The sequence below is a fragment of the Protopterus annectens genome, chromosome 16.part0 (assembly GCF_019279795.1).
Source record: "Protopterus annectens isolate FY-2018-M chromosome 16.part0, PAN1.0, whole genome shotgun sequence".
Classification (NCBI taxonomy): Eukaryota; Metazoa; Chordata; order Ceratodontiformes; family Protopteridae; genus Protopterus; species Protopterus annectens.
Window position 1 is genome coordinate 544,065,872 of NC_056750.1, and position 25,249 is coordinate 544,091,120.

Consider the following 25,249-nt stretch of genomic DNA (forward strand, 5'->3'; position numbering starts at 1 on the left):
GATATCCCCGGTTAACACATAATAAATAAATATATACACATACACACATATGTATGATATATATAATATGTATACATACATACGCGTGCGTATATACATAAATATATATATGTGTGTGTGTGTGTGTATATATATATATATATATATATATATATATATATATATAAATCAAGCAAATAAATATTTTAACTGCAGTTACTAGCTGGGCTGAGCAATACTTTTAGGAAAAAGAATCAGGAACGCCCTTAGTCAACATGAGGGACAGCAACATCACCGGTTTAAACTACGTGTGTCTATTATACATCAGACGGTACATTTTGGAGTATCTGATATATAATATGCGGCGACGTATACAAGTGCGTCACCCTTTTTTGCAGTCAGTAAGAGTAAATTGTAATTTGTAGCCCGCAGAGTTTTCCTCCTCCTGCGGGGCGTGTTGGTGTTTGTATTACACACATCTGTCGTACTTTAAAAGCTGCTACAAATGCACAAGGCATAAAAACACAAGAACTTTTTAAGACGTTGGACACAAGCTGTCAGTGTTACCCTTTGACCCCGGAAGTAGGTGGGCAGAATTATAGTGTTAAAGTGAAAATGGCTTCTTTGACAAGCTGGCTTGAATTTTGGAGATTTGTTTCGTTTGTAATATGTATTACTTTATTTGAAGGAGAATGCAGATTTCATCATTTATCACTGAAGGTAAGCTGTTTGAAGTATATTTTGTTGAAGTTATTTGCAGTGAGGGTCATTTAGTGAAAGTGAGAGATCTAAAGTCGAAGATGCTTATACTCTACGTGTGTCTGTTGCTTACTTCAGGTTGTATCTTATGGTTTTGTACTGAGAGATCTGTGTTGGTACGTTTTCTAGTAAAAAGCAGCAAATAAGTGGGACTTAAAGTCATACTTTATTTGGAAGTGGATTGTGAAGTTGTTTTTGGGACATTCTGAAATGTGACAACTTCACCGTAATGATATGTTGAAACTGTTCTTGTAGTTTAAGTTGCTGTTCCACAATTTCTCTTATGAATAGTATGCACTACAAACACGGGGCAAGCTTTCCTGCTTGTCAGAAGTCAATTACTGGTTAAATAATTTGTATCCAGTGTTACTGTTGGCTTTGTTCCCTTAATTTCTATTTGTGTTACTGGGTCTATAGCGCATACTGCAGCGTATATTATGTTCACGTTTAAAGTTGCATATTCGTATGTGGTGTCCAGATTCGTAAACAATGAGCAGGAGATGCTGACTCAGTTTTGTGGATTTTTTCCAGATATTGTACCAGCTAGTGAATGTTGCATATTGAGTACAGTCTGGTAGGGTACCATGGAATGTTGGGGTATGTGAAATTTCTTTTTTTTTCTTTTCATTTTTGTAATAGGGATGTTGTTAAATATTGGTTGATCTAAACGAACATCACTTCCATATTACAGTGCTTGCTTTTGCAGTTAGCATTCCAGTGGTTGAAAGAACAGAGTTTGTAACATTATAATTTGTACACAGAGGTCTTGACCATGTTTTACAGGTGAAAATGGTAACTTACCAGTTCCTTTACAAAGGACAAAGTGTTGGCACACCACATCTTTGTTACCTTTTGTTTTTAATACCAGAAAAATCCTAAGGTAAAGTGCCCTCTTGAGTGGTTTCACTCACCCAGCCTTCAGCAATAGGTGGAGACAGTCCTTTAATGAGGCTCCAATGAAAACTTTTGTGGAATTGTGTCCTTGCCTTTTTTTATTTAAGGAGCTGCAGATGTACTATATTTACAGATGTAGTGTATTTAAATAATGAGATGATAATTGGACTGATCCAAAAGATGTGACTTTTTCAGCTAAGGTGCAGAAAAATACTAAAGGAGAAAAAAAAAAAAGAATTTTTGCTACGAAAGCCAACTTCTTAAACTGCTTCAGTAGTGCATTCTTGTACTTTTCTCTGCTAAACGTATTCCTGTCATCCCCTGTTACAGTCTCAGAAGGCACTCCAAATTCGCGTCAACGTTACAGACACCTGGAATAAAACTTTAGTGCATCAACCTCATTTACTGTCTTCTTAGCCCCCAAACTTTGAGAAGCATATAAATTAACTTTTTTAAAAAGAAAAATGGTGGCTAAATTGTAATGAGAGAACCACATGCTTGTGAGATTCAGTTGTGATGTTAGGATAAACAAAGATTTGATTGAATGTAAATGATCTTGTATAGCAGTTGAGGAGGGAGATACTTACTGTAAAGGTAATACAGTTACTGAAATTAATAGTTTATCATACTGAAAACTGCTGCCATAGCCTTATTTATATAGGTTATAACCTATGTAGGCTGTAACAGATGGCCATCTTCCATGCTCCCAAACCATCAGTCAGCTTGAGCTGAACTAACTAAAAAGACTGGGTTTGGTGCCTAGCCCTTTATTGCTTCCCTGATGCTGAGGAAGATGCACCTCTGAGGCTTTTGAGGATTGATGGCCAGCTTGTGCTGCTTCTTTGCTAGGCACATAAAACAGTTCCTGAACGGGAAAATAACAATTTTTTTTAAAATTGGAAAATGTAATTGTCTTTCGGCTTTTCCCGGTAAGGGGTTGCCACAGCAGAACTCTGGTCCGCTAATGATTGGCAGTAGATTTTTTTTTTTTTTTTACGAAATGCCGAGGTGCCAGCTCAGCGCCCAACCTTAAATGAAGGCATGCCCATTTACGCACACATGTCTTTCGAATGCTACCCAACCGTGGGGAGGACATGCAGACTCCACACAGAAAGCACTTCCAAGCCCAGCCGAGAATCGAACGGCAAAAACTCTTGCTGTGAGGTAGCAAGGCTACTGCCATACCTCCGCACAAGACTGCACTGTACATTTAAGTAAGACTGCCCCCTCCCCCCAAGTAATTTTAAATGATGCTTAAAGTAACTGAAAAACTTTTTTTTTTCTGTGGAGAAATTGATAGATCTTGTCATTTCGGTGTACGGAAATGTAGTATTCTTCACGTCTAGACATCCAACCATATTAAAGCAGGCTTTACAGTTTTAGTAAATGCAGTTTCAATCAGTTAAAATAACCTTCAGTCAAGAATACTGGTAAGAACAGAATGTGCTGTACATTTAAGTATAAACACATCTTGTTTGTGTATTACAAGGCTTAGGAACCAAGGCTAAAGAGGCGTGTATAACTTTACAAAATGGTTTCGTTTGGACTGATATGCAGAAATTTGTGGCAGTACAGACACTCCAATTGCAGAAGTCAGGTCAGATATCCAGCATTCCAGAATATTAATTAATTTATTCAGAAAGATCAGAATATATGTGCGAATACTATGGACATAATTGTCAGCAGTGTTGTTGTAGACAGAGTACAGAAATTATGTCAAAGTAAATGTTGTCATTCAGATCAACAAATGCAATGTATCATTGGATGAAATTTTGTTGCTAAAGTCTCATGTGCATTGAAAAACAGTTTTCACAAGAGGGTGAAGGAAGCATATAAAGGAAGAAATTTTAGACAGTACAGATATAAATACTCACATTGATAACTTACCCATCACCATTTTTAAGATAGGATAGCAGCATGGTGTAAGTACAGTTCCCGTACTTGTGCATGTAATTAGTTCAGATTGTCTAACTTGGATAAATACAGTAATTTAATTCTGTAACAGCGAAGACAGTCGTATTGCACTTATGGTGTTTTTACAAACTGAGAGAGTGTTGACATTAAGGTTAGTTGTTCAACAGTCTGATCACTTGTGGAAAGAAACTATTCCTGAATCTTGATGTTCTACGCCTGATGTTTCTGTATTGTTTCCCTGAAGACAGGAGGTGGAACAGTCCGTATGCGGGATGATACTTATCCCTTATCAGTTTCACGAGGTCTTGTAAGGACTGGGGGTTTGATCTGTGATTTTTCCTGACCTGCTTTACAACCTTTTCTAAGTTTCCATACCAGACTGTGATGTTAGTCAGTATGATTTTGATCTTGGCCCTGTAGAAGGTCATGAGGATGTAGGAGGGGAGGGGAGGTTTGCGCTGCATAGTCTCTGGAGGAAGTGGAGGTGTTTTGGGGTTTTCTTTACAAGGCTGAAGGTGTCTGTTGCCCAGCTTAGGACAGCTGAGATGTGCACCCCTAGGAATTTGGTGCTTTTTAGCCTTTCCACTACCATGCCACTGATGGTGATGGGTCCGTAGGACCCTTGCTTCCTCCTGAAGTCAACAATGATTTCTTTTGTTTTTTTCAACATTTAGTACTAGGTTGTTGTCTGTGAACCATCTGGTGAGGTGGTTCACTTCCTGTCTGTATGCCTCCCTCATCATCATTTCTGATGAGGCTGATCACGGTGGTATTGAAGGCAGACTTGATGTGATTTGTCTGATGTTTTGCAGAGCAGTCTTGGGTCAGTGTTGTGAAGAGAAGTGTACTTAGTGTCACCCTTGTGGGGACCACTGTGTTCTGAGTGTTGCATCGTGAATGGTTCTTGCCAACTCTGTTTAGGGCCTGTCTGTTAGAAAGTCAATTATCCAGTTGCAGAGTTTTTTTTCTATGCCTAGTTGACTTAGTTTAGACAACAGCTGCTGCAGTATTACAGTGTTAAAGGCTAAGCTGAAGACTATGAACAGTATACATACATAGCAATTTTTGCCTTCAGGATGGTTCAAGGTGTGATGTAGTGCCAGGGATATAGCGTCTGCAGTGGACCAATTTGGTCTGTAAGCAGATGTTAAAGGATCAGAATATGCAGGTAGACAAGATGATATATGCTCTTTGACCATCCTTTCAAAGCATTTCATCACCAGTGGTGTGAGTGCGATGGGTTGGTAGTCCATTTAATGTGACTGTGGATGACTTCTTTGGCAGAGGAATGATGATGTCAGAGTTGAAGCATCTTGGCACACTAGCCTGTCTGAGAGGGTCTGTATCACATTATCGCTCAATGAAAAGTGCGACCGCTCTTTCATAGATCCAGTAATGTCGAAAGCAGAAAAAAGTGAAGTCACGAAACATTGATTTTTTTTTTTTTTTTTGGCCGTCTTCGGGGCTTTGCCATTTCCTCCACTATGGTACGATCTCTGAGTTTGTATATTTAAGTAGGGGGTGTGGGGGGCAAAATTTTGTGTTTAAACTTTTTTTTTTATTTGAGCGGAACAGCAAATTTTTTTCCGCCGGGAAAAAATTCGCTGTTCCGTGTGTCTGCTTTTTTGTCATTTCGATATTGTCAGTTCGATGAAAGAGCGTTCGCTCTTTTCATTGTGCGATAATGATATATATGCGTCTGAGAGCTGTGTTTGAAGATGTCAGTGAAGACTGGTGTCAGTTGATCTGCACAGTCCTTGAGTAGACAACCTGGAATCATGTCAGGATCTGCTGCCTTACCTGGGTGGACTTTTCTTGGGTTCTTTCGAGCTGTCTCCAGGCTGAGACATAATGTGGAATCCTTGTCCATTGGGTATTTTCTTTGGTGAGGTGTTTGTCTCCTCAGATCTTCTGAAGAAGGTGTTAAGTTTGTCAGTCCGTATTATCCACACATTGTGTTGACTGAGGTTTTTAATAGTAAATGCACTGGATGCTCTTCCATAGTTGAGTAGGGTCCTTTGATATGCAAAGTGTTTTTTGTATTTTTAGCCCATGTGCAATTTATGGACAGTATAATGAATGCAGAAACCATGGGCATTAAGATTTGAGTCTGATATTGCTGATCTCTACCTCCACTGTACATAATAAAGCATGTTTAACAACTGTAGTGTGTGCAGACTTTATTCTGAAAGGTACAAGAAGAGTTGGTCCATAAAGGAGAGACTGGCACCTGTTCAGAACAGTTCTGGGTAATTAACAGATAGACATTCATTCCAGTTGTTTCCAGTTAATTTAAGTATCCTGCAGTCATCAGGTCTTTCGAAACAAATTGCCAGCCCCAAAAAGTAAAATAAACAACTTTTGAAGTGTTCTTTACCATGTTTTTATGTTGAAAAGTGACTTAAATATTTTTAAAGTTTTACTTGCTCTCACTGCTTGTTTTCCCCAGGAAAGTGTTTTTGGCTTGACCATGGAACAAACTGTCAGCCCTTGCAGCTACAAAAGAAAAAGTTAAGCAAACAGCCCATGCCACCACTGTAGATAAGTAGCTTGCTTCAGCTGCAGGTGGTTGACTTTACTGTGGTTATTTGTTGTAGCTCAGACCTATAATCTTTTCATTAGCACCTACAGCAGTCATTGACCCTGAGGGTAGCCATGTACTCTCTGGCTGTTGTGGTTCACTCAGTGGGCAGGGGAGAGCCACTCTTGACAGTCCTGGAAGAAACCTTAGTTTGTCAGAATGCTGTACCCATCAATTGAGAAGCTTTAATAACAGTTGGCCTTATTTTTCCTGTAAAAAAAAAAAAAAAAGACAAAAAAAAACCTGTAAACTAAACGTGCATCTACATTTCCTTGGACAGTAGTAGTTTACTGGGTCTGGCTAAGTGTTAATTCTAGCCGATGATCCTTCTTATAAAGTAGTTTCTGGTGAACAAAAGAGGGATACCTCTTTTTCTGAATAGATTCAAGATTCTGAATCTGGACAGGAATGTAAAAGCACAGGTACAGGATTTTTAATTCAATTTGTTTTTCAGACTCTGTGGAAAGCTCAGTTTATGAATCTCCCCCTGGGGATTTCTCTTTCTCAGAGACAATTTCCAGAATGTGTCAGCGTTTTCTGTGGGAGAACACTGAGGTTTCTCAGTTTTTCACAAAATACTGTGAGCTGTTACATAAGGAATTTCCAGAGCCTTCACTCATTCCTCCAGTTCTATCCCTGTTGGAGGATGTTTTCGATTTCCTGCAGTTTTCCCAATAATCAGACAGTTTACCCTAAAAAGGCAGATAGGATGTGTAAAGTTCCTAAATCTTAAGGTTTTTTTATACGCACTTCCCAAACCTGACCAGGGAACTATTGCTTTAGTTAATGTTATTGCTGCTAAAGCAATTAGTTAATTCCAATCCTACTCTTTCTGATAAGGACGGGAAGATTATTGATATGTATGGGAGAAAATTGTAAGTTTCTGTAACTTTGATTTTCCAGGATTTTGAATTGTCAGGCTCGCTTGTTGAAGTTTGTTCTGAGTAATTGTAATGTATGAGAAATGTTATTTCTACGGTTTCTTCTTGTGAGGAAAAATGTGCTTTAAGTAATTTACTTCTGGTGTACAAGTTACTACACACAATTTACAATGTGTGTATGACTCTGATACTTTTTCCAGGCTGTAGCTACTGGTACTGTTTTTGAGGCGGTTTACCTGGCTACATGCTCAGAACTGTCGGATGAAGATAAAATGGGATTTTAAACTCTCTCTTTTGACAGAGGTTTAGGTTTTGGTTCCTCTGCTGCAGAGTTGATCAAAAAGTGTGATGAAAGGGATAAAGTGATACAAGGACTCTCCCAAGATTGTTCAGCCTTGCTTTTCCAATTTTTCTGAGGTGTTTCCAAACCCTTATTCAGTTTTGACAATAAACAAAATACAGATAAACATTTGGAACCCCCATGCCTTTTCTTAAAAGAATCTTAGAATTTTGCAAAACTAAGAACAGTCCATCTAGCCAGATTGACTGACTGACTGACTGACTATTTAAGGGACCTTGTCACCCCTCCCCCGCAACCCCCATTTCCCTGCTAGAAAGTCTGGATCTCATCTTTTCTCGTATGCATCAGATAGTTTCTGACAAATGTGTTCTGAAGATCATACATCAAGGCTGCTATTGGCAGTGGAAGGAAATTTGCCCTTTCCAGGGGGGTATCCCTCTCAGTAGACCACACTATTTCTCTCCATCTGTCCTTCATCAGATGCTTAGGGTGTGATGAAACCAGTTCCTCCTTCCCAGTTGGGGGAAGATTTTTATTCAAGGATGTTTTTAGGGCAAAGAAAGAAAATGCTTGGAGACCAGGTTTGGATATTCTTTCTTAAACCTGTTTGTGATGGTGTCCAAATTCACATTGATGTTACTTCACAACCTATTATCTGTGCTTCCTCATTTTAGGTTTCATGGGAACACTAGATTTTAAGATATTTATCATCACACCCCTGTTTGTCCAGACTTCAGGCTTTTCTTAAGGTTTTGTATTTCTGGATCACATATCAGTTCTCTCCTTTGCCCTTTGGACTGTCCACTGCAGCAAGAGTGTTCACAAAGTGCCTGATTGCAGTTATAGCCCATTGTAGCTAACAGGATATCCACAGTTTTCCATATGTCGAAAACTTGCTTGTCTAAGTCTTTTTCAAAGTGTCTGGAATTTCTCACTTAGGAGAGATCTTTTACATAAGCTGGAATTCCAGTAGAACATTCAAAAATAGTTTTAATCGAACGTATCCAGAAACTTAAGCCTTGTACTCTCCTGCTGACCAGATACCTTCTGAATATCTACAAAAAGCTGCAAAAACTGTAGCCTATCCTATAGCCATCCTTATAAACAGAACCATTATTGAGGGAACTGTCCCAGTCATCTGGAAAATCTCTCGCATTATTCCCCTACACAAAGGTGGTAACTCAAATGAATATTCTAACTATTGGCCCATAAGCCCTTTTATCACCCTTAGCAAAAATTATGGAAAAAAGTATTCATCATCAGCTTCTAGACCATTTAATTCAACACAACATACTAGCTAATAGCCAACATGGCTTCAGGCCATTTCACAGTACCACCACTGCCCTTTTATCCTTCACCATTCCATTAATAGAAACCGTAATAATAACATCCTCTCTTCAGCACTCTTCATTGATCTCTCAAAAGCTTTTGATATGGTAAACCTCCCTAATAAAATATTCTCAAATCCCTTTCTCTTGACACTCGGGCTGTACAATGGTTCAATTTCTACCTCAGCAATAGGCAGCAGGCAATGCTCTGGGAGCACAAACCTATCCTCACACCTGCCAGTCACCCTTGGAGTCCTTCAGGGCTCCATTCTAGGTCCTTTCCTTTTCTCACTTTTTATCAATGTCCTCTACTTAGCTTTTCCTCAAGCTACCTGTATTCAGTATGCTGACGATTCTACACTCGTATGCTCAGCCAATTCCTCTTCAGAACTCCAATCCCTGACTCAAAGTATTTAACACAGTGGAGACATGGTTCTTAAAATGTTGTCTCCTCTTGAATCCCAAAAAAACTAAGCTTCTACTCTTTACTCCTACAAGCAAGTCCTCCCCTATAGAATTCTCAGTAATATCTAACAATGACACCCTCATATCCCCTGACTCCACCACCAAACTCTTAGGAATTACAATAGATAATAACCTTACCTTTTGATAGCCATATTAGCAACACTATAAAAACGGTTAACTGGCTCCCTATACAGGATTAAATCCTTCATGACTCCTATAGCTAGAACCACAATCACCCACTCCATCTAATCTCAACTCTTCTTTACGCCTCACCTATATATACTAACCTGAAAAAAAATAATCTTCTCAAATTAGCTAACTCCTTTAACAACATTGCCAGATTTGCCACTGGGAATCCCTTTAGAACTCACCACTGTTAGAATCTAAAGCAGCTAGGTTGGCTCGAACCACAAAACCAACTCCAACTAACCATTGTCCATAAGATCCGAAGTCAACCTAACAACACTCCTATACTTTCTAACCTGATTATCCCCTACAAAAATCTTAATATCTTACACTCTTCAAACAAACCTCTAGTTAGTATAAGCAAGGCCAACAACTTGGCAGGGGATTCTCTGTTCTCAAACACTGCTGGAAAAAACTGGAACCTACTACCTAATGAACTCGCTTCACTTACCTCCGTACCCCTCTTTAACAAAATCTCAAAAGACACTTCAAATCTCGTTGGTTATGCCCCTGCAGCAACCCTGATTAATTCTGTAGCCCTCTCTATTGTTATCTCCAAGATCCTATTTCGTTTAACTTCAAACAGTAACACAGGATAACTTTGCTTTGGCTGAAACATGGTTTTCTAGCATTAAACTTTTACTAAACCCTAAAAAAACTAAACTTATTCTCTTCAGTCCTGGTAGATCCTCTCCACCAAATGTTGTCTTCACCATAAAATCTAGGGACAACACCACTATCACCCCAACAACACACACCAAACTCCTAGGAGTAGTAATTGACAACAATCTCAAATTTCACATACACATAGCACAAACAATCAAAAAAGTAAACAAAAAACTGGGTCTCCTGTATAGGAACAGGCAATTCATGACCAGCTATACCAAAGCCGCTGTCGCAAGAACTCGCCTGTTATCCACCCTACTGTACGCCTCCCCAATCCTGACTAATCTTCGCCAAAGTGAACAAAACAAAATTGCATCTAGCTATAACAAGATTGCTAAGTTTGCCACTGGCGCCTCATATAGATCCCATCACTGCATGGGCGCCCGCAGGCAGGTGCAAGTGGGTGCACCTGCACCCCCCCTGGAACTGGCTGGCTGAGAAATTAATTATACTTTTAATTAAAAAAAAAGTTTTTTTTTTTTTTTAAAGGGTGTTCCTCTTTAAGAACGCCCTTTGAATCTCGTCCAGTCGCACAGACGCAACAGGTGTTTGTGACCTGTTTTCGTCTTCTGTGCCTGTGCAACTGATGGTTTACGTCTTCGTCTTTCGCGCCTACTGGGAATTTGAATTCCAGAGGACATTCGGATTGCACGTACAAATGTAGGAGAGGTAGGTGTGTTGACAGCATATATTAAGCACTTATTGTATTGTATAGGTTTATACTGATGCCAGGGAGCTGGAGCGCACAGGAATGGGTTTCCTGTACTTCTTTGTACTGATGTATGAAATTTATCCTTGGCTGACAACTTAAGATTGTCTAAAACTGCACCCTTATGTGTGTCCAGCACAAACTGACATGAATTTGTATTATTTTCCTGTTATAACACTTCAGTATCTGTCAGAATTCAATAATTGTTCAGAAGTGGGATTTTTCGTGAAGCATTCTTTCACATTTGTTTCAGTAAGATTTTGTGTAATTATTGGCTGTTACTTGGAACATTGCAGGCAGCTTACATTGTAATAAGTGTCCCCTGGCCAGAACTACAAGAAAATATTTGCATGATATAATAGTTTATAGCTGTCACTTTACGTGTTATGAGCTGACTAGATATTTCGGTAATATAAGTTTTTCAGTTACTGACGTGTATAACCAAACTGCATGCAGCGAATTGAAGTCTAAAGTGCGGGACAGCAAAGTGACTGAAAAAATAGACTGATCGCTGCTTGTAACCATTGCCGTCAGTTAAAAAATTACATTGCAGGAGAGAGATAGCAAAACAGCTTTGATCATACTATTCATCTGTATTCTAAAATAGATGACATTTGTAATTTTTTTTTTGTTTGTTTTGAGTAGTAGCTGTATAGCCACGTGAATCTGACATTTGCATTTCACCTGTTATGTTCTAGTTCTAGCACAAACCAACCTAATTTAGCTGTATTAGGATGCATGGTGTAAAACTGAGCTGTTTTCCTTGTAACATAAGTGCTGTGATCTACCGACTCATACGACATCTTTGTCTGTCTGCACTGTCCCGCAAGATTTTGAAATTCCAGCAAATGGTCTTGCAGATGTTAGTTATGCAACATTAAATGCAGTACTCTGAGCTCTCAAACTTAATATTTTGTTCTGGTGGCATGTCTTCCTAGAGGAAACTGTATCCCTCAATCCGTTCTACAAGTTTTCTTTCAACACATTACATATGATTAATATAAAAACTTCCAGGGCTTTTCCATTTTAGCTAATGCTGCTACCTCTCCTTCAGTCACATAGTTCATTTCAGTTCTTTCCTTTGAAGATTTTTGTATTCCATTTATTATTAGCCGTTTCAATTTCAAACTGTGCCAGTAGTCTTCTCATGTACCTTTTAAATCAGTTGTAATAATTATAATGAAATTCAGAAGCACTGCTGTCAGAACTTACCAGACTGGACACCGGTACTAAACATTCTTTCACCAAAGTAGGCTTGGTTCCTTATTGCACGCTGTGTATTATTCTCTGTCTTAGCCTAGGACAGTACCCTAAAGCCTGCTTATTTGCTACCATTCTTTTATACAGTAGCATGTCAAATGGCCTGATAAAAATAATGTAGAGTATATCTTCAGCCCTCTAAGGACCCCTAAGGACAACTGCATTGGTTCCCAAATGTATCTGTTAGTAGCACAGCAGGTAGCATACTTGTATCTTGATGTAGAGGGCTATAGGTTCTACTCCCACATCATGTAGATTTGTATTTTAAGGGGGTGGAGTGCTGCAGTCGTGAGTATGTCCTCCTTTGGATGAGATGTCTAATAACTATGAACTTGTTTTTCAGCTTACCGCCCATTCCCTGTTGCAATATACCAGCTTACCATTTTTTTTAATATAACGTAGGCAATTTATTCTTCAAGGGCAGCCGGCATTGAATTTGTAGATGAAACACTGAAATATAAAGTTGTTTTCTAGCAACAACTTCCATTAGTTTCTTAGCTCTATAATGTGGAATTATTCAGATGACTTTTACTTCTGCAGACAACGTGCATATTGACTGATATTGGTGGATTGTAATGACAAGACGTTCGAGTAGCCTTTTATGGCGGAAATGAAATTGGGCAGTTTGTCATTATTGGTTCATATGTTTTATTTCATTGCTTACTGGGAAAATGTTCAAAACTATAAATTTAAAATACATTCTATCAAGTGGTGCTTGGTGCTGTATTATACAAGGGATATAATTCAATTATTATATATTAGAATTGATTCACCTTCCTGATTTGTATTAAAGAATTTTTGCATGGTCCTAAAATGTGTGCAAGGGGCCAAAGATTTGAAAACAGCCCAAAGGTAAACTTTGTTTGTTAAGAATGAAGTAGTTATGGCCAGATGCATTTTCTTTGAATGTGGGTTTCAGTGCTGTTTCAGTTAATGTGACTTTCAAAGGTAGAGAAGTTTTTAATGCAAAGTCTGTTTTCATTGTAAGACTATTACTTCATTTAGCAAATGTCTATCAGTGTTTGTGTTATAAAATTTGTAAATTAAATCGAAATATATGTAATATCGTAGAAGTAAAGCATAAAACAGTATGCACATAGAGTTTTGAACAGTGTGTATGGCAACTGGGGAGAAATAGCCAGGTAATGGGAGACTGAAATGGCTGCGTGGGGGAGTTGGTGGGGCTCTGGGAGGGGAGGGGCCAGTGCATGGGGGGAGTGGGAGGGGCTCTGGGTTTGCACCCCCCCCTGCAAAAAAATCTTGTGGGCTCCCTTGCATCACTGTCTCTCTCTCAAACAGCTCAACTGGGCTTGAGGTGCCCCAGCTACTACTAATTACACAACTCTTCATAGCCCATAAACTGTACTACCATCCTGACAAAACTCCAGCACTACAGGAGCTAATACAGCCATACACCACCACCCGCACCTTAAGATCTACAGACCAAAATCTCATAACTGTCGTCAAACACAAGAATGAAGCGGGCAAAGCTCTCTCTGCTTGTACAATAGCTAAATTTTGGAACTCACTCCCAAAGCACATAAATTCTACCAGCTCTGTCTCACTATTCAAGAAACTACCCACTACTCTACCAGGTGGCTGTGCCCTTGTGACCCCCCCAGATTAACTCACTTTCCTTTCAGTACTGCTATGATTCTGCAGAACCTTCACCACTTATCTAATTAACTACTTCATTCTTAACAAACAAGGTTTTTAAATTGATAAATAACTCAAGCAAGCGTTGACAGAGTGAGAAATAACCTTCTATGTGTAAAAAATCCAAGTAATCCGGTCTTCTGAGACAAATAATTCAGTTTATTACACAGATAAACCACGATAAGCGCTTTCACTAACTAGTAGCTTCTTCAGATCACAAACAGGAAGCACAGGAACCATGTGCTTTAAATATCTGCATGTTAATTAATCAACCAACTTTTAAAGCAGAAGCGCCATAAAACCTAAAAACTAAATATATAAACATAAAATCATCTCAAGATGCAACAGAAATAAGCAATGGTGTATGCATATTACTTTTAAAAAATTAAAATAACTTCATTCCATAAGAAACAATAAAAATTGAAGTAAATATAAGAACATGTTGTGAGCAGCATACTATCAAGTACAAAAGTGTATACAGCCTAATACATAACTGCATGTGATAGTCATATTATTAATAATACGAGGCAACTTAGAAACTATACATAGTAGATTCCATCAAAAACATGAAACCATATACAAGTCGAAGGAACTATTATCAACCAAAGTGATACTTGGTGTAATAAGGTCAGTGCATAAACAAAGATGTATAAAAATGTGTATATAAATGTAGTGTCTTAATAAATATATGTATCTAAATATAAAAGAATGAATGAATGTGTACAAAAATATAAATAAATAAATAAATAAGTTAATAAGTTATTGTCTAAAAATGAAGCTAAAACCATTAACATTAACAGTATTACAATATAAAATGAATAAATTACCCAAAAATGTGATATATGTATGTGTATGTATATGTATGGGAACAAATATCAGAGCACATTGAATTCTTAAAATTTCAGAACTTAGTGTGCCTACGTTTCTTTAGGTGTGGTCTGATAGATGCCCTTTCATTTAAACCATGACCTTTATCAGCTCTCAGCAAAATAATCCACCTACTTTCTCTATCTTCGGTATGATTCATGATGTCACCTCCTCTTACATTAACATTCATTTTCTCCAGCACCCTAAACATGAACTTGTGTTCAGGACTTGTTTGTGTCACATGCTTGGCCAATGCATTCTGCAGATTACCTTTCTTTATATTATAACAGTGTTCCCTTATTCTGTCTCTTAATACCCTATTCGTTTTACCAACATAGAAACATGAACACAGTTCACATACAGCAAGGTATATGACATCAGGTGTGTTTAAGAATCTGAGTGACTATACACCAGTAAATCATCCATTAATTGAAGCATATTTACGCACTACAGAAGATGAGATTTATAAGTATTTTCATAAAAAGAGACTGAACAATTCTAATTTTATGTTTAATAATAATCTGTCATACCACGAAAGAAAGAGCCTTCATAACTTAAGAAATTATTTAAATATAACAATTAGGCCAGCAGATAAAGGCTCTGGCATAGTGGTACTTGATATTAAGAATTCAATGTGCTCTGATATTTGTTCCCATACATATACATACACATACATATATCACATTTTTGGGTAATTTATTCATTTTATATTGTAATACTGTTAATGTTAATGGTTTTAGCTTCATTTTTAGACAATAACTTAGACAATAACTTATTAACTTATTTATTTATTTATTTATATTTTTGTACACATTCATTCATTCTTTTATATTTAGATACATATATTTATTAAGACACTACATTTATATACACATTTTTATACATATGCAGATATACATCTTTGTTTATGCACTGACCTTATTATACCAAGTATCACTTTGGTTGATAATAGTTCCTTCGACTTGTATATGGTTTCATGTTTTTGATGGAATCTACTATGTATAGTTTCTAAGTTGCCTCGTATTATTAATAATATGACTATCACATGCAGTTATGTATTAGGCTGTATACACTTTTGTACTTGATAGTATGCTGCTCACAACATGTTCTTATATTTACTTCAATTTTTATTATTTCTTATGGAATGAAGTTATTTTAATTTTTTAAAAGTAATATGCATACACCATTGCTTATTTCTGTTGCATCTTGAGATGATTTTATGTTTATATATTTAGTTTTTGGGTTTTATGGCGCTTCTGCTTTAAAAGTTGGTTGATTAATTAACATGCAGATATTTAAAGCACATGGTTCCTGTGCTTCCTGTTTGTGATCTGAAGAAGCTACTAGTTAGTGAAAGCGCTATCGTGGTTTATCTGTGTAATAAACTGAATTATTTGTCTCAGAAGACCGGATTACTTGGATTTTTTACACATAGAAGGTTATTTCTCACTCTGTCAACGCTTGCTTGAGTTATTTATCCATTTACTTATCTTTTTTATAAGCAAGCGTGCTGTGGCAGTAACCAGCATTTTTAATTTACCTTTCAACAAGGTTTTTAAATTACTTATTTTTCCAAACAATGTTCAAAACTATAAATTTAAAATACATTCTATCAAGTGATGCTTGGTGCTGTATTATACAAGGGATATAATTCAATTATTATATATTAGAATTGATTCACCTTCCTGATTTGTATTAAAGAATTTTTGCATGGTCCTAAAATGTGTGCAAGGGGCCAAAGATTTGAAAACAGCCCAAAGGTAAACTTTGTTTGTTAACAATGAAGTAGTTATGGCCAGATGCATTTTCTTTGAATGTGGGTTTCAGTGCTGTTTCAGTTAATGTGACTTTCAAAGGTAGAGAAGTTTTTAATGCAAAGTCTGTTTTCATTGTAAGACTATTACTTCATTTAGCAAATGTCTATCAGTGTTTGTGTTATAAAATTTGTAAATTAAATCGAAATATATGTAATATCAGAAGTAAAGCATAAAACAGTATGCACATAGAGTTTTGAACAGTGTGTATGGCAACTGGGAGAAATAGCCAGGTAATGGGAGACTGAAATGGCTGCGTGGGGAGTTGGTGGGGCTCTGGGAGGGAGGGGCCAGTGCATGGGGGAGTGGGAGGGGCTCTGGGTTTGCAAAAAATCTTGTGGGCTCCCTTGCATCACTGTCTCTCTCTCAAACAGCTCAACTGGGCTTGAGGTGCCCCAGCTACTACTAATTACACAACTCTTCATAGCCCATAAACTGTACTACCATCCTGACAAAACTCCAGCACTACAGGAGCTAATACAGCCATACACCACCACCCGCACCTTAAGATCTACAGACCAAAATCTCATAACTGTCGTCAAACACAAGAATGAAGCGGGCAAAGCTCTCTCTGCTTGTACAATAGCTAAATTTTGGAACTCACTCCCAAAGCACATAAATTCTACCAGCTCTGTCTCACTATTCAAGAAACTACCCACTACTCTACCAGGTGGCTGTGCCCTTGTGACCCCCCCAGATTAACTCACTTTCCTTTCAGTACTGCTATGATTCTGCAGAACCTTCACCACTTATCTAATTAACTACTTCATTCTTAACAAACAAGGTTTTTAAATTACTTATTTTTCCAAACAATGTTATTCAGAAGGTTTTTTGTTATACTTCACCTATGTAAAAATGTTAAATATGTTCCAATATGATTGTATGGGAATGTACTACTGTTTTTGTTTGTTTTATATGTGGAGCTTTTCTCCCAGAGCTTCCGCTGAAAATGGACCTGTGTCCAGTCGGACTTTCCCGGTCATCAAATATAAAATAAAATAAATAAATAACTCTGTTTACTACAAAACTTCAATGAGCTATCTATGGTAACATCATGTATAATCTACTGTAAATTATCTCTTTTATCATACTGTAAAATGAGTTGTTTTATCCTGTCTGCCAATATTTGGATTTTTTTTATTTACTTGTGTTATTACTGCTTTTTAGTGATTGTTTTGTAATCCTTTATTGTCTTGTCTTGTCTAGAGTTATGACTGCTTTTTTATTACTGTTCAGTGTTACTAGTGGAGCTTTTCTCCCTGGGCCTCTACTGAAAATGGATATATATCCAGCTAGACTAGCCCGGTCAACAAATAATAAATAAAAATAAAAAATTTTTTTTGAGTCCTTCATACAGAATCGTGATCCTGGGGTACCAGCTAGACACCTTAGTTCTAAGAGCTTTTTCTTCCACAGAATAAAAAATCATATCTTTATCTAGATTGGTTTCTAAGATTTTCTACTCCGATTTTGGTCACTTTGAGGGAATACCTCAAGATTTTTGGTTTCATGGCATCCGTGATTCTTATGGTACCCCTGGCAAGTCTCCACATGACAAAGATAAAATGGTATCTGAAGTCTCTTTGGTCCCATCACCACCGTTCTTTGTCTTTTCAAATTCCAGTGCTGGGGTTTGTCAGAAGAGAAATCACTTACTGGAGACAGTAAATATCCTGAAGTCTGAGTCTGCCCTACTCCCTCCATGTTACAGAGCAGTCGGTCACCACAGACGCCTCAGACTTTTCTTGCGATCAGTCTCAAGAGGGATAAATGTGCAAGGTGTATGGGACAACGACAGATGCAAGTACGTGTGTATGAGAGATTCTTGCTCTGATTAAGGCACTCGGCTGTCTGAATCATTTACCAATACCAGTTTTTCTGACAATTTTGTTACCTGTTAACAACATGCACCCCTTCCCCTTGAAAGCGACCACAGAGTGATAACTTGGATATTAAATAAAAATTGGTGGATTTTGACTGAGGAGAGGTTGGTTAGAAAAAAGTTTGGGAGTTCACCTAAGATAGTCTATCACAGGGGTTTGAATTTGGAAAATTTGAATACTAAGGAAAAGAATTTCACCCAAATGGTGAAATGTGGAGGATGCCCCTTTTGTAGTAGGATTAACACAGGTATGAAGTTTCGAATAGGGGAAGTAGAGTATAAATTCCCCCCAAAATTTGATTGTAATGCCAAAGAGGTTGTATACCTGGCCAAATGTCAGGGTTGCCTGTGTTTTTATTTGGGCAAAACCGAAGGTCTAAGGGATAGAATATATGAGCTCATACAGTATTGGGAAGGGACTTGTGAATAATGCTTTGGCGAAGCATGTAACCCAGTTCCCTGGCCATTGTTTTGTTTTAAGTACATGGCAATAGTGTTAGGATGGGTTCAAGGGGTGACCTGTGGAATCTGTATTTGGAGAAAAAGGAGCTTACGTGGCAGCTCAAATTGAATGCCCGTAGGTGGCCAGGATTGAATGATTATTGTTCCATTATTTTGTCTTTTAAAATTAAAAGGCTTGACCAGATAAATGTAAGGAACAGGGGGGTTAACTAGGTGTTGAATTACTGAAAATTATTAATACAGGACAAAAATATTGAATTGACTTTAAGTATGTCTAATATATATATATTTTCCGAGGATTTTGTTCCCACTATTGAAATTGTACATGAATAACATGCTTTAAACAATGAAAGTATTAAGTATATTTAAACTAGGTTGAATTTCCTGTTGTCTTATAAATATTCTTCTTTCAGCTTTTCCTGGTTAGGGGTCGCCACAGCGGAACTCCTGTCCGCTAATGATTGGCAGTAGATTTTTTACGGGTGCCGAGGTGCCAGCTCGACACTCAACCTTCAACGAAGGCACACCCATTCTATGCATGTCTTTCAAACGCCACTCTACCACGGGGAGGACATGCAAACTCCACACAGAAGGCGCTCCTGCCGAGAATTGAACGGGAGAACCTCTTGCTGTGAGTCAAGAACGCTACCGCTGCACCACCCCGGCTTTTTGTCTTATAAATATGCTGTATAACTGCTGTATAAATATTCAATATTTTGATATGTTAATACTGGCATTTTTTTTACTTATTGTTACTCGCTGGTTTTTAATGTATGGTTTTATGAACAGATTCAAGGGGAAGGGGGTGCATGTTGTTAACAGGAAGAGTTGTTTTGATTGGCAATTGTTTTTTGAATCAGCAAAATTTAAATACAAGTTTTTTTTTTTTATCTGAAGAAGTTCACAGGAAAGTCATTTTCGTGGACGAAAGGGCTTGTTTTATTTATAATTTGATTAAAGTTTTCCTAAGGAGCTTTTTTGTTTTGTTTGTCCAACTATAGCGGAGTAGGTATATCACATGAAAAATACAGTTGGTGTGTATAACAATTTTCACAGGGTAGTGAATGGCAAAAAAGTAAAGAATACAGATGCTACACCTAACAAAAGCAAGATATGACAGTTAAAGCAGGAAAACATTTACATTCAAAAGGAGGAATGGATAAAGGGAGGAAGGAGTTAAGAAGAGCAAGGTAGTCCACAAAACTCTGCTAGAACAGAAAGTGAGACGTTGGAAAGGATTTTATGAATATAGTGCTAGTATCTGCTATGGCTGAATTTTTGAAGGCGTCCTAGAAGTATTAGTAGAAAAACAAATGATTGAAAGATAAGATTATTGTGAGTGAGGGTCTGTAGAGAGAACAATACTGTAACTGTTTTATTTTTAAATATATGTGAACTGGGTTGTCATGATGTATGTTCTAATTGAATTTCAAAGTTTGGAAACTTAAGTTTGAGTACAAAGCTTCCTCAGCAGCTTTATAGGCCTTGCACATTTCTAGACAAGATGCCTTCTCACTACAAGTTGTGTTTTGGGCTGTACTACTCTTGCAAATTAATTTTTAATTTCAGGAAAGTACAATAATTTGTGAACAGTTTTTAGGTAGAAGTTGAGATAATTATCTAGTTGTATCCAGTTGCTGAGTTTCAGGGCTGAGCAGTGGTGAGTTTTTTGGTAGAGGAGTTAGCTGCAAATTTAGTGACACTTATTGTAGTGTTTCCCAATTTAAATAATAGTGAGGCTTGTAAGTTAGTGAGAATTGAAGTGGCATAAAGTAATGTTGGCAGTAGATAGAAGTATTTTTTTCTTTCCTAGTGATGTTGGTAAGTAGAGATTTGGTAAGTTTTCATTTTTTTCCTTAATAGTATTTTGCAAATGAAGGTCAAATTTTATCTGTAATGACTCTGTTTTAGTATTAATTGCAGGGGCCGGCCTTTGGTCAACTGGTGCCCTAGGCAAAAGGGCTTCACAGTGCACCCCCGCTTGCCCACACCACTAGGTGCCCCATCCTGGTCTACCTACACGATCCAGATTACTGGAAAAGTGCCAGTGCTAGAGCAGCGCCCTAGGCGGCTGCCTAGCCGGCCTATACCTAAGGCTGGCTATGATTCATTAATGAGGCTGGAAAAAGACTTAGACCAGTGGTTAGGTGAAAACAGCATTAGCTTTTTTTTTTGTAAGCTGGTTGTTAATGAGCCATGGATTTTATTGAAGAAAAGGATTATTCTGTTAATTTTTTGAAGGTCTGAACAGATTAGGGTGGAGACCTCTGTGTATTTGATTATACATGTTTGTTTAGTGGCATTTGAATGATCATTAATAAAGATATTAAATAAGAGGTACAGGTATAGAGCCCTGCGGGAACACCAACAGACTCTAGTAATTAAAAAAAAAAAAAAAAAAGGGGGGGGGTGAATATCATCAGTGAAACGGAATGGATTTGAAACTATTGCTAAGGTAGCTGCTGAACCAAGTGACAGGACTAAAGTCTAAGTTGTGTAAGTTTTTGTAAAATTTCTGATTGGGTAGAGTGTCAAATGCTTTTGGGAGAGTTCAAGGAAAAGAGTTGAGACAAGATTCACTTTGTTCTACAGAACTTGATAGTATCGAGAAATGATAAAAATGCTGCGTTAGTACTGTGATGTGGACAAAAACACATGTTTTGTTGGGATTAGCAGATTACTGTCAAGACGGTGTTGAAGGTGGTCGTGAAAACTTTTTTAATGAATTTTAAATAAAGGAGGTAATATGGCACTTGGTTTGTAATTTAAGCCTGTTGAATTCCATCCTTTGTGAATAAGTATAATATTGGAATGCTTCAAGCACTTTGGAAAATTAGGCTTCCTACAAAGACCCATCTATTAAGATGGAGATGGGATACACTAGAGCATCAGCAGCAGTCTTTATACATTCATTTTGTAGATTATCTACTGCTAGTGTAGTAAGTTTTAATTTAAGGATATATTTTTGATGGTAGAAAAAGTATAGGTTGAAAGTGGGAAGAAGACGTAAGTTTTGAGTTGCATAGGAGTAGCTGATGAAGTTTATTGACATTTATTTGAGTCGCTGAATACCTGATTAGCAATAAAGTGTAAATTGAAGTTTAAAGCTGTTTACTCATTTTATGTTGCTAGCATGAACGGGTGTGGGTATTTTTGCCAGGTTCATTATATTTACATTAATTTGAAGTTCATACGAGATCACCTAAATTATTGTTTTAAGATGATCCAAACCATCTTTACATTGGTTCATAGGTAGATAGCCTTGTAATCTTCTAATGGCCTAACAGCCATATGTAACCTTAGTTTCCCTATTTGTGCATATACTTGTTACATACTCAAGTAATGCCTTAGCTAAGCATATAAGTTCGTATGACTGTACACATTCTTTTAAGTTTATGGCCGAGCAATTAATCCCTAAAAATGAAAGAGGGGGAGATATTAGAAGTACACTGAGACAGCCAAGTTGGAATGGATCATCTGGTTGAGAGCCACCATGGGGAAGGGAATCAATGACAAGGTCTCTATTAAACCTGTCCTGCAAGCTAGGGCACTGCTTAGGTGAACTGTGTGTGTGTTTTTTTTATTGTTGGTTTCTTTAAAAGTGGATTGGTTTTATTTTCATATACAATTGAATGGAAGTTTTTATTGGCGTTTTATATTTTAAATCTATGCTTCTGCAATACTGGAGTGTCTGATGAAGTGGCATATCCTGCTGCGAAAGCGCTTGCCATTAAACAAAGTGTTTATTATTTGTTTACTGGCTGTGGTTTGATTATCTATTTTAGTTTTTACATTTTTGTTGGTGTATTGGTTGAACCATTTGCATTCACCGCACTTGTGTTGGCTTAGATTTTTGTTGTACTGAAATTTTTAAATCTGTAACTTTTAATTGTATGTGTTTTATATATACAATTCCGATCAGTTATGATTGTCCCCTCACAACCCATTCAAGTGTGAGTGTGCACATGCACACATTTTGTTTCAAAATCTGTTTTGTATGTTATTGTGCTTAATACCAGGAACCAAATGTTCACTTCAGTTGCTGCTCCAGTACCAATAAAGGCCTCCCAGTTGATCAAATTCCACACTTTAATATAGCAATAACCCACGCCTGGGTGTGGGTAAATTTAGCATTACCCACACCCAGAAGTGTGGGTTATTGCTATTATACCATGACATTATTTAAGAAAAGAAACTATTACTTTTCTTAAATAATGGCATAGTATAATGCCGGTTTACTGCCCTTCCGCAGATGTCTGGCATCCGCGGCAGTTCCGATGTACTGCGCGCCTGCGCAGTACATCAGAGCTGTGGGCAAAAGCAACGGAGAAAGCAAGATCTCCGTTGCTTTTTTTTAGTGTCTCGCTATGTTAAATGAGTAACATAGCGGGACAGTTTTAAAATAAGCAACGGAGATGTCCGTTGCTTATTTTAAAACTGTCTCGCTATGTTAAACTCATTTAACATAGCGAGACATAAAAGCACCGGAGATCTTGCTTTCTCCGTTGCTTTTTAAAACTGTCTCGCTATGTTAAATGGGTTTAACATAGCGAGACAGCTTAAAATAAGCAACGGAGATCTCCGTTGCTTATTTTAAAGCTGTCTCGCATGTTAAACCCATTTAACATAGCGAGACAGTGTTTAAAACGAAGTTATACTAATGGAAAAAGTCCGGCGACGGACCTTTTTCCATTAGTATAACTCTATTTACAACGGGCACGCTGGCCAATCAGCGTGCACGTTTTGGGGGGGGGGGGTCATGGTATAATGTCCAATAACTTATACAAATTTAAAGGATTTAGCACTTTTGTTTCTAACACACCAGAAACTTCTTCGAATTGCCTAACATTGAATCTAAAGCCATTTAAATACACCCAACACCTGTCTAATTGGCTGTTACTTAAAAGCCATGCTAATTTTTTAAAAAGAACTTTAAATATGTTCAAAATTTCCATGTTTGTAATATTTTACATATACGTATATATAAAAAACTCTTAAAAACATTTAAAAAAAAGTGGATATTGTTCTGTAACAATGTTAGTATCTGTTTGCTCGTAACTTAAGAGCTGGGGCTAGTGAAAGATTATCATTTAATCCGGGGGGGGGGGGGGGACAAAGGCATCAGGTTGTAATTGCCAAATAAGTTCTCTAAATTTTAGCTTAGATTCCCAGTCACCTCCCCTTTCTTGTTGAGTAACTTTCTCTATAACCCAAAACTTATAGTCTGGGGACATTGCAGACAATGTCTATAAAGGGCATTGGTGTCCTTTTTCTGATTTTTCTATCGTGTATGCTCATACACCCTCTGCCTCAATGTATGTTTGGTCTTCCTCGCGCAATAAGAACCACATAGATTACAATGGGCTAAATAAATCACCCCTTTAGTATGACAATTAAAACACCCCTGTGGGTAAAAAGTCCATTTTGAGGAATCCAGTGCAAGTGTATTTTGGTTATACATAAAGGAGCATTGACCACACACACCACATTTATATGTTTCAAATATTGTGCCCACAGGTTTTGTATTTCCCCTTTCAAAAATATCCTTTAGGTTGGGGTTTCTCCTGAACCCAAACTTTAATGGTCTAGAAAATACCCTGGGTTTGTTGGGCATAATACAGAAAATCTTCCAGTTTTTTTGTCACAATGATGTTATGTGATCCTATCTCGCCTACATTCTGAATGATGGGTTCGGAGCCGATCCCTCGGCTCCGACTCGGCACGCTTATGCCAAAGAGCGAAGTCTCTTACTGGCTGAGCTTACCATATCCCAGGATGCACCACTACCAGTCCCCCAGATCTCGTTTGCCGCTAACAAGTGAAGACGTGGTCTCGAGCTGGCTGAGTTAAGTAGTGATTATTTCACTAGTTTTTCTGTCAGGTTTTTCTTCATTCTCTACAAAAAGCTGTTTTAACAGCTATTCTTGTGTTTTGAGTGTGTTTGACAAAATTCACTTGGTGAATTCTTGTGTTGTGAGTGTGGACTAGGAGTACCTCTTGTCTGGAAAGGCCTTCCCGGTCTTTTTATTTGTAGGTGACTTCGGTTCTGTTTCAAATCATTTATATTTCTCTTCTTTAAAGAAGAACTAACTGAGAGAAATTATTACATTTACAGAGTTTGTGCTGTGTTTGACTAACTCAGAGTATTGCAGTGATAACTGTAAGCCTATTCTAGGTGTGTCCCAGTGTTCTTTACAGTTACTTTCTGAAAATTTCTATAATGTCTCAGAATCCTAGGCCTTCGGGCTTCAAGAAATGTGTAAAATGTAGCTTCAAAATGTCCATCACGGACGATCACTGCTATGTGTGTATTGCTTAGGGGCAAAGCATTTACAGGAATCATGTAGTGTATGTCACGCTTTTCCTCAAGGGTCCTCCAGGAGAGGAAAAATAAATTAATTCTTAAGGGATTAATTAAACCTTCTTTCAAGAAGCTTTGGCATCCTCTCCTTCTCCGCCAAAGAAAGGCGTCGGCTCTGACCAGTCCGTCGGATCCGATCGCTAAGGAACAAAGGCAGGCCTGTCCTTCGGCTCCAAGGTCTTGGGCCGAGGTCGGAAGTCTGCCTCGATGCCACCAGTATCGACTCCTCTGGCTTCGGCCGATAGCTGGGGCATCGAGGCGGGTCATCTTCGTCGGCTCCACTG

General features: G+C 37.8%; 1 protein-coding gene across 1 annotated transcript in view; it reads left to right on the forward strand.

Moving 5' to 3' along the window:
- Positions 1-384: 384 nt before the first annotated feature.
- LOC122790617 (protein GPR107-like) overlaps positions 385-25,249 on the forward strand; it is a 584,732-nt gene continuing 559,867 nt past the window's right edge. The window contains exon 1 of the mRNA XM_044058143.1: positions 385-699. Within this exon, the coding sequence (XP_043914078.1) occupies positions 595-699 (105 nt within the window). The 5' untranslated portion in view covers positions 385-594. The remainder of the gene's footprint in view (positions 700-25,249) is intronic.